At 47.2% G+C, this 14,515-nt stretch overlaps 1 protein-coding gene across 1 annotated transcript in view; it reads right to left on the bottom strand.

Moving 5' to 3' along the window:
* Window positions 1–3,906: 3,906 nt before the first annotated feature.
* The window catches only part of RTF1 (RTF1 homolog, Paf1/RNA polymerase II complex component), a 49,015-nt gene continuing 38,406 nt past the window's right edge, over window positions 3,907–14,515 (bottom strand). Inside the window, exons 7-18 of the mRNA XM_067743821.1 lie at window positions 13,506–13,641; window positions 12,836–13,013; window positions 11,225–11,307; window positions 9,973–10,060; window positions 9,758–9,865; window positions 9,097–9,174; window positions 8,447–8,568; window positions 8,234–8,291; window positions 7,699–7,776; window positions 7,130–7,225; window positions 6,286–6,397; window positions 3,907–6,041 (exon numbers count right to left, since the gene is read on the bottom strand). Of these exons, the coding sequence (XP_067599922.1) occupies window positions 5,935–6,041; window positions 6,286–6,397; window positions 7,130–7,225; window positions 7,699–7,776; window positions 8,234–8,291; window positions 8,447–8,568; window positions 9,097–9,174; window positions 9,758–9,865; window positions 9,973–10,060; window positions 11,225–11,307; window positions 12,836–13,013; window positions 13,506–13,641 (1,244 nt within the window). The 3' untranslated portion in view covers window positions 3,907–5,934. The remainder of the gene's footprint in view (window positions 6,042–6,285; window positions 6,398–7,129; window positions 7,226–7,698; window positions 7,777–8,233; window positions 8,292–8,446; window positions 8,569–9,096; window positions 9,175–9,757; window positions 9,866–9,972; window positions 10,061–11,224; window positions 11,308–12,835; window positions 13,014–13,505; window positions 13,642–14,515) is intronic.

Raw genomic sequence — 14,515 nt, 5'->3', positions numbered from 1 at the left:
AGGCGATTGCTCTAAGAACGTTCGGAGTGCAGTCGTCCTCCGTCCCCCACGTCCCTACCAGGGCACCTCTGGAATCTTGTAACCGCGGGAGGTGGGCGCATCCCCTAATTCCATTTGTGATCTCCGCCTGCCAGAGTGACCTCCACCCCAGGTGCGCGGAGACCGAGCCCACAAAGCCTCCGGTGGCTGGGTGGAACCAGGAGGCACCGGGAAGCTACGCGCACGCCCCGGGTCCGTGGAGCAGATGCCCACTCCACCTCGGCGTTGGCTGCAGGGCCGCCCCACGCCACACGCCAGGAGCGCGCCTGCGAGCTGAGGGCCCTACTCCCAACTGTGGGAAGCCGCTAGGACGCGCGCCCGGCAGGGGTCCCCACACCTAGAGCCGCGAGCGCGCGCACGTGCAGGCTGCGGGGTCGGCCCCGCGTGGCACTCGGGCCCGGACTCCAAGGTCGCTGGGACTCCAGTGGGCGAACGGAGGCCGAGGCTGTCGGGTGGTCGGGGCCGGTCGGGTGAGGGGATAGCTCCCATCTGCCACAGCTGCTTTTCTCGCGGTCTCGGGTCGAACCCATAAGACAGTTTGGGCTTCTACTGCAAGCAGCGTCCGCACCGCCGGGTCTCCTTCCCGCTTGCGCTGCGGTCTGGGGACACGATGGAGGGGAGAGGTGGCATCAGAAGCCCCAGAAAGCAGGGGCTTGGGAAGGACGTCGGCTTGCCCCGCCCCCCTTCCCTCCACTACGTTTATTGGGCGTTAACTAAGTGCTAGGCGGAGGAGGACACTAGTAGCTTCCAGGATGGTGGTGGTGGGGAGGCTCACAAATAACAACAGTACAGCGTGGTGGGTGCCGCCCTAGGGGAAGCCTAGGTGCTCCCAAACCCGAGTGGGAAGGGGCAATCAGGGAAGGCTTCCTGGAGGAGGTGGCCTTTGAGCGCTGAAGGGTGAAGAGGAGTTCTCCAGGGAAAAATCGGTGGAGATAGACCAGTGCATTCCAGGAGAGGTGAATGTGTTTATGGCTGAGCAAGATGTGGTCTCCACATGAACTTAGTGAAGCAGGGTCATCAACAGCTAAAAGAGAGAGAGAGAGAAAAAAAGTGATATTCTGAAGACGGTTATCAAGGTAGTCATCATGAAACAGATCAGAACTTGGTTGGACTTCTTTACACTTATTTTCCGGTTTGGTACTGTTTTTAATGTTTTAATTACTCTCCGTGGTGAGACAATCTTTCTGAGCCCGCTGGGGCAGTGGCGAGGTGGAGGCCTTCAGAGCCACTGAGGGCTGGGAGTGGGAGGATGCTTTCAGACTGACCATCAGTAAAGAGGGAGTGTGTTGGGGGCTGGAGAGAATAGCAGCAGCAAGTTTGGACCAAAAGGCAGCTGTCTTTCTCTGGACGGTTCTCCAGGCCAGCCCCAGCACCCACTGGAACCTCTGTGTGGAGACTGAGTTTCTTGACCCCCAAGGTGGAGGCTGCCGGGAGTCTCTGGGTCAAGTCATGCCCTCTGTCAGCTCTCAGGCTGTTCTCCTGTGACTTCCCACCCCTATTTCACCACACTGGCCCTTGCATCCCAACCCCTGCCACTCTGCCCCAACAGTCTCTCCTGCGAGGCCTAGTGGCCTCTACTCTCACTGACAACAGCATTTATCGAACCGTTATCAAGGAAAGGAACACTTTAACAGGCTCCTGACAGATCTTATAGTAAAGATGGGGAACTTGGGCTCAGAAGAGTTAACCAGCTCAGCCCTAGGTAGTTAAGTGGTGGAGCTGGGATATGAACCCTGCACTGAGCCCGCTTGCCTTGTGGCTTTTAGGTCCTCCCTCCGGTCCAGGGCACAGTCTGGAAGCCCTAGACGTGCCTGTGCTCCACTGGCTAAGCCCCTATTCAGGGCCAAGAAACTCTGGCACTGAGGCTGGCCTGGGGAAACTTATACAGAAGGCAGGCTGCCCCTCTGCCCCCCACCCCACCGCCTTAGTGCTGCTGTTCCCTCCAAGCCTCTGACACTCTCCTCCCCAAGGCAGTTCAGCTGCCCCTTTGGTCAGGGAAGTCACACACAAAAAATCTGAGCTGGAGGTCCATGGCTTCCCCATTCCTGGACACCACTACCCAGGACACCCAAGAAAAGTCAGCTCCTTCGCTCCCTCAACTCCAGAAAAAGTCGATGGACCCTGCACCCCTCTCACCTTTGCATCCCTCCACCTGAGGCAGTCACAGCAAGTGGCTGCCTCACAGCAGGGAACCCTGGGAGATAACTGGACTAGGCTGTCCTCTGCTCAGAATCTCTGCTCTCTAGGCTCCCAGGGAGCCCACTGCTTCCAAAAATCAGGCAGCTGGGGACTTCCCTCGTGGTGCAGTGGTTAAGAATCTGCCTGCCAATGCAGGGGACATGGGTTCAACCCCTTGTCCGGGAAGATCCCACATGCTGCGGAGCAGCTAAGCCCGTGCGCCACAACTACTGAGCCTGCGCTCTAGGGCCCATGAGCCACAACCATTGAAGCCCTCACGCCTAGAGCCCGTGCTCTGCGACAAGAGAAGGCACCGCAATGAGAAGCCCACGCACAGCAATGAAGACCCAACGCAGCCAAAAATAAATAAATAAATAAGTAAAATAAATAAATAAACAAAAATCAGGTGGCTGGAGTGATAGAGAGCTTAAGAAAACCTCATGAGATGCAGTTGCTGGGTGAGCCCCAGGGACCCACCTCTCCCAACACCAAAGGCAGGCTTGGACTGGCCTTGTACCATTGTGATTGTCACCTCCACCTTCCCATCTTTAAAGGAGAGTTGATCCAGGATCTTGCTTCCTAGCTAACACATGGTCAGAAAGGTTTGAGACACAGCCTCATGCAGTGTTGGTGGTGAGCCTTACAGATCTCCCCAGCTTGGGCCGTGAGGGAAGGGTATCAGTATTTCCTCCATAGGCACACTCACAGCCCCTGGGCTCCCCCTTCACACTCGTGACAGGCTGAAAACAGGTTAACAAAGGAATTGTGGCTTAGCCAACTGAAAGCTGGAAGGACCAGACTCTCCCCAGTGTTAGGCAGTGTATCTGGGGCCCACCTAGTTCTGTTAAAGCTTGGTGATATATCTTCCAAAGTAGGAAGTAAACCAGGCCAGTTGGAGGTTGCCTTGGCTCTAGACAACTACTGTCTCAGAGAGGCTTCTGGGGAACCAGGTGGCTGAAGACGACAACAGCCACTTTCACTTCGGAGGTGCAGGGCTAAGGGTAGGGGAAGGAGAGAAACCAAGTGAAAGAGAGACTCTCTTGGACTTTTAAAGCATGACTTTGAGAGTTGCCACTCAGGATGCAGTCCTTGGACTAAATCTGATTCCCTTGTTAAAACAGGGCGTAAAGTTTATTTACAAGTATCTGTACAGTTTGAGTGACAGGTCAGGACTTCACAGAAACAGAAAACAAAAGCATTCTTTTTGAAGGGAAGTTGCAGGCAGTAGACTTTCCCTGCACCTGTCAGAAGCAAGACAAACAGACCTATATACATCATGAGCTAGGCATATGGACATTGGCCTTTTTGCTTCTCGGAAGGAAGTGAAAAATGTAGAAAGCCGCCTTAGGTGCCGCACCCTTCAATACTGAAACCACATGGTGGGGTCGGGGTGGAGCAGTGGGCTGCTGCTGTGATTCCCCAGCACAAGAAGCCTGAACCACCTAGAAGCCCAGCTGGTGGGATAAAGCCAATGCCTGGACCAGATCTCAGTTCAGAGGTCCTGCCTCAGCTGAGACTGCAGACAAGCCCTCGGTCTTGACTCCAATCACCAAGTAGGCTACTCAGGTGACAAGTTAACATTCTGTCTTCTTTGGTTGGCTTTGCTCCCTGCTGTGTTTTGGTGTCTCAGAACGCAAGTTTCATTAGCTGCATGTGGGGAGGTAGGGGCAAAATGGCTACAGTGTGATGTAGTTTTAATAAAAATTTTATTACACAGCCATAATGTAACCGACACTTCTCCAAATCCAAATGATACTAAATACAGATCTACATGGTGGATCAGAATGACTCCAGCAAATTATATGGATTCTATAATTTCATGTCTTTAAAACCAGAAAAAAAAAAAAAGTCCAAGTTTGTCACTATAGAAGAGGTCCCAGCAGCTTCCAGGACTCTGCTGGAGTCCAGGCAATGTTTAACAGTCTGTGATTCCACATTTACACAATAGTCTATAAAGAGTTTCGGTCAATGGACTATTCAAGTATATATGATTTTAATGAGTCCATTACCATTCCTTTGCCCAACCAAACTGTGTCACAGCCACCACATAGCTGTGTTACAGTCATATTTATCAATTTTACAGACACAATTCTTTTTAAAAACCATCGATTGCTGCTTTTTTTCTTTTTTTTAAATAAAAAAAGTATAAACTAAGTTAAAGCAACACTGAGGCTCTACTAAACCCGGAAGAGTTACCAAGTTCATTTTTATGTTTAAAAACAACTTAACTCCATGATTTCCCATCATCCCACTTTCTTATAGAAAGTAGGGTGAAGAAATACAAAGCAGGGCTTTGAGATGCCTCTCCCTCTTGTGGGAATCAGAAGCTCTCAGCTGTTCCTTTATCTTAGTTCTTGTTTTATATAGTCAGCTGTACTTTGTTCTGAAAAGATCTGTTAAATGCCACTTTTATTTACACTTGGAGCTTTACACCTGAGAATGATTATCAAGCAGTCAGCTTATCTCTTTGCAAACATTTCATAAAGACATACATACTTCTTTGCTGGCTTCACCCTAGCTGCACAACAATATATATGCTTACCATATATATATGTATACACACACACAAAACTGCACATGCTTGTAACATTTGCAACCTAAATCTTTGTGTTCGTTCTCTCCACATTCATGTTGAATACTTTCTCTTAAAAAACAGAACAAAATATTATTCTTGCTGAAATGGCAAAACAGAATCACTAAGAAGAGACAAGTACATGGGGTGGAGAACAGACACACTCTACACTCAGCCAGGAAGCTGTGGGCTATACACATGGGCTGAGCAAGACACCTGCACTGCCCTCCCTGGTACCTGGCTGTGGGCTTCCCTCCCACCTGCCAGGACACAGCCGACAGGGCAGGGGCCAAACTGGGGAGATTTCTCCAAGGTGGGGGAGGTGATGGGGAAGAGGAGGTGGGGGAGGGGAAGTTACACAGCTACAGCAGTCAGGCCTGTTTAGTAAGAAGAATCACATTTAATGAGTTTCTTTCTTGCAGTTTCAGATGCTCAAGTACAGCTGAAAAAAATCTGAAACAGCTATAGACCCATGACAGACTGATACAAAGAGTACTGCATTTTTAAAAAATGATAAAAAATCCACACACTTACAGACACATACACACATACACACTCTCTCTCAAATAGACCCCCCTCCCTCCCCACAAATGTACACTTTTTGGAAACTAAACTGGTTTTGAAAATCCTTCTTCCACAGAGATGGGAAGAAGAGAAAGATGAGGAGAGAAGAAGGAGGACTGCAGGTGCCCAGTCCCCACTCCCTCCAGAGGGTCAGGTGCCAAATGTTCAATGGTTGGGTCCAAGGCAGTCCATAGAGGAGGCTGCCCAGTGCTGCTGCTATCACCGCCAGGGGCTCCAGCAAGAATCCCAGCTCCACGGTAACACTGAATGCGTGCAGAGTGGCCAATGAATTGTGCTGGTTTTTTTTTAAAAAAAAAAAAGGCAAACACAAATCTAAAGACATGGATAAAGCCCAAGAGAGCCCAGGTTCACACTGGGTGGGGCCTGGGGGGTTGGTGGGAGATGTTGCAGACAAGGGAAGTCTATACAGCAAATGGTTTATATTACAGATGACTGGCAGTTTAGAGTCTCTTCCCAGTTCTACTGCTGCTCCAGCCCAGTGAGGGCAAATCAAAGGAAAAGAGGAAAGGTGGGGCACCGTGATGGGGCATGCAGGGTCAGAAGCAGCAGGCTGGGTGCGCTCAAATAAGCCCTCGTCGTTTTTTGTAGTCTTCCAAGTTCAGAGATCTCCTTGGAGCTCCATCCTTGGCTGGCGGAGCCTTGGAGGTGATGGCCAAAGCCTTTGACTCTATGGGAAAGAAGAGGCAAATCGGCATCTGAGGTCCTTTGGTCTTGTGCTTCACTCCTTCAGGTAGCCTTCCTTACTGTCCCTGTTCCCTCTCAAAACAGACCTGCAGCCTGTCTTACTCTGGTCTCCATAAATACTGGTAAGCAGACACCCCCATTTCTTCCCTAAAATCAGGCCTCCTTGCTGGCTCAGAGCCATGGAGCCACGTGGTCCTTGCTCATCACCAATCTGCACCTTCACCTACCTGAGCTGGGAACTTGTAAATCAATCTTCACGTCGAAATCATGTACTTTGAACAAGTCTTCTGAGAGGTCACTGGCTGACTTAGAATTCAAATCTTTATCCTTTCCCTGACCCTGCAATGTGAAGAGAAGAAGTAATTACAAAGTATAAATGCAAGTGGACTTCAAGAAGCAGTGACCACTAACAGTAAAGGCTCCTGCTCGAGTTCATTAGATCTTCCTACTAAGGCCCTTTTCTGATTCCTTCTCTCAGAGGGAGGACAGGAGAGGCCATAAAGAAGTTTCTTTTCTGAGCCTAAAAGAGGAGAGGGAAGGGAAGGCTCATGTCTGTGGTGTGAGGGAGAAAGGGTGGGCTTAAGACAACAAGCCATCTCTGACCCAAGGTTTTAGGAATTCCTGGAACAGTTTGGGCTCCTCAGGAAAAGGCAGAAAATGGCTTCTAAACGGGCAGTTTCTCTTGGTTTAATATTTTAGTTTTCAAAGAACTTTCACTTTTACAACTGCCTCATCCTTACACGTCAACTACCCCTTCTAATTGTCCTATGAGTTAAATAAGCAGGGTATATAATATTACCCCCACTTTACATATGAGAAAATGTGGATTAGAGGGCTAGAGGTCAGTTGCCTAAAGCCGTAGTCAAGGACTTCATTAAGTAGTGGTGTTGGGTTTAGAATTTAGGTCATCTGACCAGAATTCAGTAGTTGTTTATTACATTTGTAAATAATGAGGACGGAGAAAGGACTGCAAGTGGGACGCCATGTTCCTCCAGGTGGGGACAATCAAACCCGACCCAGGAAGTGCCTCTGGTGTCCGGACCAGCGGCCGAGCTCCAGTAGTATACTTGCCTTGCTCATTTCCTTTGGAGCATCTGGTAACACTCCAGAACCGTATTTTGCGTTCAGTTGGGCCAATATGGCAGCTTGAACAGCCGGGTCTCTGGACTGAGAGACAATGCAAGTTATTTTAGAGATTGTTCAACACTCACACAGTCCTACCACCAGCTTCTGTCCCACCTACCACCACTAACATCACAGGCACCACAGTGGGCCCATCAGCAGATCAGTGGGGTTTTCCTCCACACTGCAAAAAGGGGCAATTAAAAGCTTTGAAGCCCAGCCCAGACGGGCCCTAGCTAGGCGCTTCAGCCTACACATTCCTCACCTCTGCTGCACTGGTAAACCTGCCCTGGCATAGGCGGTTAGTCCATAGGTTTCTACAAATCCATGCCAGGTTTTCACTACCTGTATGTCCTAGAGTAAGATAAAAAAAGGAAGTATCCAGACCCAAGAGTTTGAGGCAAGCAAATCCCACTAAGACAATATTATTTTTAACTTCTTTATTAATCTCCTAATGGAATTCATTTTATGTCCCAGAATCTAGGTCCTGACTAAAAACGTCCTCTCTAGGCACTCACATTAGAAACGATGGTAGGTTTACACTGTCGCCTGGTAAAAGGATCCATCTGTTGGTTTTTCATGTTGTGACTTTCAGCCTGAAACAGAGAGCATGTATTACAGAACTGTATCTCCTGCCCCCCGCCTCTCATTCATCGTAAGCTTACATATAAATAACAGTCTGCAAGGTCCTAAAAAAAGTCAAAGGCTGTCTATCGTCCTTTTCCCTTTAAGAACACCAGAGCAGATTATGGGGGCAATAACCAAAAGAAAAAGACTGGAAACTGATAAAAATGAATACGCATGGAGTAGAATCTAAAGATGGGGAGGGATAAGACAGGGTAGAAGACTGCTGCTTTTTATTATAAATTAATAACTTATGTGCTTGTATGTGTGCCTACAGAGAAACTATGTGTGTGTTAAGTGTACATGTTACTTCAATAATTGAAAGATAAACTCAAGCAAGATACAGAAAAGATTACATATTGTTTTATTACATATTGTTTTATTAATTAAAATTATTTTCAGTGATCCAGATAAAGTTGTCTTACTCACCACAAGGGCCTTCTCAGACTCCACAATGTTCCACTCCCGGTTCCGCTGGTTGATGTAACTGTGGGGTGAGTAAGAGGCATGAGTCAGTGGGCTGTGAAAGGAGGGAGGGGACCACTGAGTCCTCACCCCAGAGATATGTGGAGCCACTGGGGCACAGTGCGTACAAGGCCACAGGCTCGCCTGATAATTGTGGACCAAGGATCTGTAACACACCTGATCGCAGATATGTTCTTGGTCCGCTGGCGGTCCAGGGCCTCTGCTCGTTCCTCCAGCTCGTTCAGCTGGTCTTGGATTTGTTTGGCCTTGTCCTGATCCCCCAGGTCCTCAGCCATGGCCTGCACATAGAGAGACATGTGAGATTCTGGCTATGACTGGCTCTATATTAAGTGTCCCATTACTTCCAGCACAGGCAAGATACCTCACATGATGAACAAATGACAGGAGGTGTGAAAGAGTACTGAAAACAAACACCGTAGAACCCAGGCCCCACATGGCTAACTCAGCCTAACAAGGCTCACCCCACCCTGATGTGAAGAACGGAAAACCACCCACCGCAGCTGGGCTTGGCAATATCATTCGTCTGTTCAGACCCAGTGCTGATAGTACCCTGGGGTCTATCTTATTACACACGAAACTAAAGTGACTAGAAAGTGAGGAAAATGGAACAAGCAAGATCAGTTTCAATTTATAGAAAGGAAAACAGCCAAAGGATGCTGCCCAGGTGCCAGGAAAGCACTGTTGCTTACCTTTGAGCCCAGCATTTTCTCCCAATCCTGCCACTACTAACTTGAAAGACGGTGAACAAGTTTGATTTCCACATCTCCTTACAGGACAGGGAGAGAGGTTCAAGCACAAGTCCTCACCTTTTCCTTTAGGAGCTGCGTTTTCTTCATAGCATAGTTGGGTGGAGCTTTCCTGAATCTTTCTTTCTCTTTTACAATCTGTACCAGAGAGGAGATACCAGCAGTGAGGTATTTCTAAATTAGTTCTGTAGGCAAGATAGGTGAGCCCATTTTGGAGGTAAGCAGCTAGTTAAACGGGGGCTGCTCTTCCTATAGCAATGCCATGCCCCACAGAGAGAGCGAGTTCATTCCAAGGGATGCTATGCTGCTTCCGGGGTCACGGAGATTCTTCTGGGATAGTGGGAAGAAACATGCACCAATAAACAGCAGCAGCCCAAGGACCTTGTACTGTCAGGCTAGCCACTGTCCAAGCGAACAAAGATCAAGGAATTTTACCAAAATGTTTTGGAAAAAGAAAACTCTTAAAGGACCAAGCCTAGAAGAAGAATACAGATTCCTGAACCCTGAATACACTTCCTTAGTCTATGACTTCAAGTGAGAATGTATGGAGAAAATCTTGATGAACTATAAATAATAAGGTAGCGATATTAGTATTCCCTCTTTCTCACGCAACAGTAGCAGAGCCAAAAATGTCAAGATACAGGAAAGAAAAGAAAGGCATGATCTTCTCTAACACTGGTTCTTGATGAGCCTCCGGACTCTGGGGTACCAGGTTTCTTACCTCTTCAATGTCCTGGTCATTGAATTTATAATTAAGAGCTTCTTTAATAGATAATTCCTTCTTATTGATTTCATCTAGAGTGGGCAACTGCATGCCAGCAGAGAACATCTGGACCAAAACATGATAAAAGGTTATTTATGATAAAGGGTTTTGGAAAGAGGCTCTCTCAGTGTTTTCATCAACAACTGCTAGGGAGGTGCTGTCTGTCCACTTACCGCTTCTTTCCACTTCATGAATTCGCTTTCAGTAAACTCCTGGTTTGAGACAAACTCTAGGCGGAACACTCGCTGGTCACTGCCGTGCCTACACAAAAAAGAGCAGCTTCAGGAATGGGTATGTTGACTGCAGCGCCAGAAGAGCAACCCCACCAGACTGTACACCACCTGTCTCTGTGGGTTTCCATCATAGCTACCCTTTAGAATCATCTAGGAATATTTACAAAACTTCTAGTGCCAAAGCACCACTCTAGATCAACTGAATCAGAATCTCTGGGAGTAGGAACCAGGCACTGAAATTGTACACACAAAAAGCCCCTCCCAGGTTGTTCTAACGGGCAGCAGGGACTAAAAATCAAAGTGAGCCCCGGAAACAAGTGGATTTGGCCAGTGCTTCAAAAGTCCATTTACAATAAAATCCATCACAATCAACTGGCATCAAGAATATGAAATATTACATAGATATCTGAATGACAAGGAAGCTCTATCCCTAGAAAGAACACTGCCGTTCTACTGACTCCTGTGCTGGCCACGTGAGTCAGTGTCATCCTCCCAGAGATAGTCACTTTCAGCACGTCATGGCTGCTGCCCACACCAACTGGCTCTTTTCAAACAGTCCAGGAGAAATGACGCGAATGGGAGAAGGGAACAGAGAGACCAGAGAGGCCAAGTAAGGCCATGGCAGAGCCTTGTCTATGACCCACTATTTGCAGTCACCTGGCAAGCTATTTCTATTGCTTCCCATATAGGGCCTTTAGAATTTTCAGGCTCCAAGAGGATAGGGATTTGTGTGTGTATTTTGTTCTCGCTTCTATCCTGATGCATAGAACTGTGACATGTAGCCAGCATTCAGTCAATATCATGCTATTGAAGCAGAAACCAAGTCCAAAAAGGTAACCTGGCTTGTGAAAGATCAAGTTAGTTAGTGATGGAGCCAGGACCAGAAGCAAGCCTCCTGACCATGCTCACCGAGGAATGCCTGCAGGATTCTGGGAGGAGGGGGTCTCGCAATCTGACATTTTCCTTCTATGTGTCCCACTGCTCCATATCCCTGACTTCCCCTATGAGAGAGATATATCCTACTTTCCCTATAGGCAAAGGCAGAATACAAGTTTCCCTCCAAGTCCCCTGCGGGGATAACACAAACAGTATTACTGTAACAAGAAACATCACACTGGGAGTGAATAACAGCCGCAACAGGCAGTGCCTGTTTGCACGGGAGCAGAAGCTGCCACGGAAGCACCTCTCCTACCGTAGCTGTAGCCCTTTGTTTGTTCTGGTGCCACCAAGCTGGTAAACTTTGGCGGTTTCCACTACACCCGTGATTTCAGCAACCTAAGTGAGGACAGAGACACCAATCACAACAGACTCTTTGAGAGCTCTCCACCCCACCCTCTGGCTCCATCTGCATGAGTGCAGATGAGTGACCCCGCACTGAGAGAAGCCCACAGCTGCCAGGTGTTCTGGGCATCTTTCTCGGGCTTAGAACTCAGACGGCCAGGCACCTGTGCCCAGAGTTAAGCAAGCGCCAGGTGAGGAGGCAGTTAGCCTGGTGGGGTGTTGGAAGCTTCCCCTCCAACTTAATTCTACCTTACTAAGGGGTGCACCTGGATTTCAGAGGTCAGTTTTATCAATCAAGTGTGAAGACCGTGAGGTCTGTTTCTGTTGCCAAGGTTTCTGAGACATGACATGGCCCCTGGTCCTCACAGAAGGAGGCAAAACACGTTAAAACCAAACAACCCAGAACAAAACAAACAAACAAAAAATCAAACAGCTATGTTCTAGTCATCTAGACCACAGAAGCAGAGCTGGAACTCACAAGATAATCTCTATTAGGTTGGAGGGTTTTTTTAAAAAAATTAATTTATTTATTTTTGGCTGCATCAGGTCTTTGTTGCTGCGTGTGGTCTTTTCCTAGTTGCAGCAAGTGGGGTCTACTCTTCGTTGAGGTGCGAGGGCTTCTCATGGCGATGGCTTCTCTTTGTGTGGAGCACAGGCTTCAGTAGTTGTGGTGGTGCACAGGCTTAGTTGCTCCAGAGCATGTGGGATCTTCCCGGACTAGGGCTCAAACCCGTGTCCCCTCCATTGGCAGGCAGATTCTTTTTTTAAAAAAAAAAAAAATTAATTTTTGGCTGCATTGGGTCTTCGTTGCTGCGCATGGGCTCTTCTCTAGTTGCGGAGAGCAGGGGCTACTCTTCATTGTGGTGCGCAGGCTTCTCACTGCGGTGGCTTCTCTTGTAGTGGAGCACAGGCTCTAGGTGCACGGGCTCAGTAGTTGTGGCTCACAGGCTCAGTAGTTGTGGCTTGCAGGCTCTAGAGTGCAAGCTCAGTAGTTGTGGCGCACAGGCTTAGTTGCTCCATGGCATACGGAATCTTCCCGGACCAGGGCTCGAACCCGCGTCCCCCATGCTGGCAGGCGGATTCTTAACCACTGTGCCACCAGAGAAGTCCCTGTTCGTCATTTTTCAAACCTCAATATAACTCCTTGTTCCAGAAGTCACTTAGTATGTAACATGGAAATTTTTCATTTATTTATTTTTCAAATGAACAAATCTTCCAGATTACATAACTCTTGAAAAATACTTCGTTAAGTGTCTGCCTTCTCACATCTACATGAAAGGAGGATAGAGAAAATTGTTCTAAATCTAAACCCTTGGGCTCCAAGTACTCCTCCTGGCAGCAGGTCACAATAGATCTCTGGTTGGCTCAGACTGTCACTGCTCTAAGGGCATCTCAATTGGAGTCTATTTTCCCATCAAATGGGAAAAGTGACAGATTTGTTCAGTAGTTCCTACTCCTAGCTAAGAATCATTATATTTAAAACATAAAACATGGACAATTGTCCAAGGAAAGAAATACTAACCCGGTAAACTGGTTTGCTGTTGTGGTTTCCAATGCCAATCCGTACAAAACATCCTGTGACAGTTTTAGCAAAGAAGGGCATGTGACACCAACGTTCCAGCTTATGCCGTGATAATCGAACCCGATTCAGTTCCTCTGGTAAGGAGACCGGTTGTGATTTTGGAGGGATCTCTTCTTTCCTGTGAGGAACAAAGGACACTGGGAAAAATGTGCATCATAAAAACAGATCAAGGTAAATAAATAATACCAACTTCTTAAAACTTAACTGAAGTATGTGTGATTTCATACAGTAGGAGAAATAAATGAAGCAACAGGAAAGTGGGACTAGAATCCTATTCCTAACCAGTAGTGTGAACTGTCTCAAATGAGGCTGCCATCCCAGATAACCTATCAGACTAGGAAAACTAATGGAAGCTCCTGGCCAATCTGAGGGTGACATGAAGGCAGCTCCTACCCGCCTGGCCATGATAAAATGTGCAGGGGTACAGGCTAAGAGCCAACAGCAGAAGTATATGTTTAGGCTGGTGTGCTGGGGAACCCAGCTCGGCAATTCAGGGTACGGAACCAAACCAAAGTTCGTCACCCGAACAAGGGAAATTTGGAAACTACACTAAACCTTTCCCCAAAGAACCACCTATCCTGACTACTAGACCAAAATGTACACAGCTTACTCCTCTTCTTCATCAGATGACGATGTTCGGGATGAGCGGTCTGACTTTTCACTGGACTTGTCATCTTCCTCCTCCTCCTCATCGTCAGAGTACACCTCACTGGTTTTTAATGGCTGTTTCTTGGCGAGGAGCTCAGCTTAAAAAAAGAGGAAATGTTTACCTAGATTCTCTCAATAAGAAGCTGAAACATCTTTCATCCCTGAAAAAGAACTGGAACATGGAAAAGGACTCAATAGACAGCTCCATCCTCTCTGGCCTGGTTTGTGATTACTTGTGTTAACAGGTACGTTAACCAGAAAGTTTAAGTCACACCGAATGTCAAGCCGCGGTAGACAAAAAAAAAAAAGGGCTGGAAGACTGTCACTAAGTGGGCAAAAAGGGTCACCAACTCTACTGACAGCTGTCTTTTATATCTCTCAAGGCACTTGAAGATTGGCAGGAAAATTGGGGATAAACTTAAGATGTCTTCAGAGAGTCTTTCAGGAAAAACTTACTTTGAGTTTACAGTACTATTTGTAATAGCAGGAGACTGAAAACAACCCAAATGTCCACAAAGGGGAGTGGCTGAATCACCTCTAGCACATCCACCCAATGAACTACGCTGCAGCTGTAAAAAAAGGAAAGAGCCGAGCCTTACACTGCATCCTGAGTCAGAAAATGTTTTAAATGAACACATAAATATTTTTAGGATAGGCATTATATGGTCACTGTATCAACTACTCAACTTTGCTACTGTAGACAGAAAGTAGTCACAATTATGAAAAAATGGGCATCATTGTATTCCACTAAAATTATTTACAAAAACAGGTAATCTACTAACCATTGCTTAACATAAAAACTAAGGAGTTATCTTTAGAATATATGGTTAAGTGAAAAAAGCAAGGCAGAGAGAAGTGTGTATAATGCACTAACATTAATCTAAGATGGAGGGTGAATCTGTGTCCTTTTGTTTAAAAAATAAAAAGGAAGGATATAAAAAATTTTTTTAAGTGGTCATCTACTATGGGAGG

Source organism: Pseudorca crassidens, chromosome 1 (genome assembly GCF_039906515.1).
Source record: "Pseudorca crassidens isolate mPseCra1 chromosome 1, mPseCra1.hap1, whole genome shotgun sequence".
Taxonomy (NCBI): domain Eukaryota; kingdom Metazoa; phylum Chordata; class Mammalia; order Artiodactyla; family Delphinidae; genus Pseudorca; species Pseudorca crassidens.
This window is presented reverse-complemented; position numbering and strand designations above follow the sequence as displayed.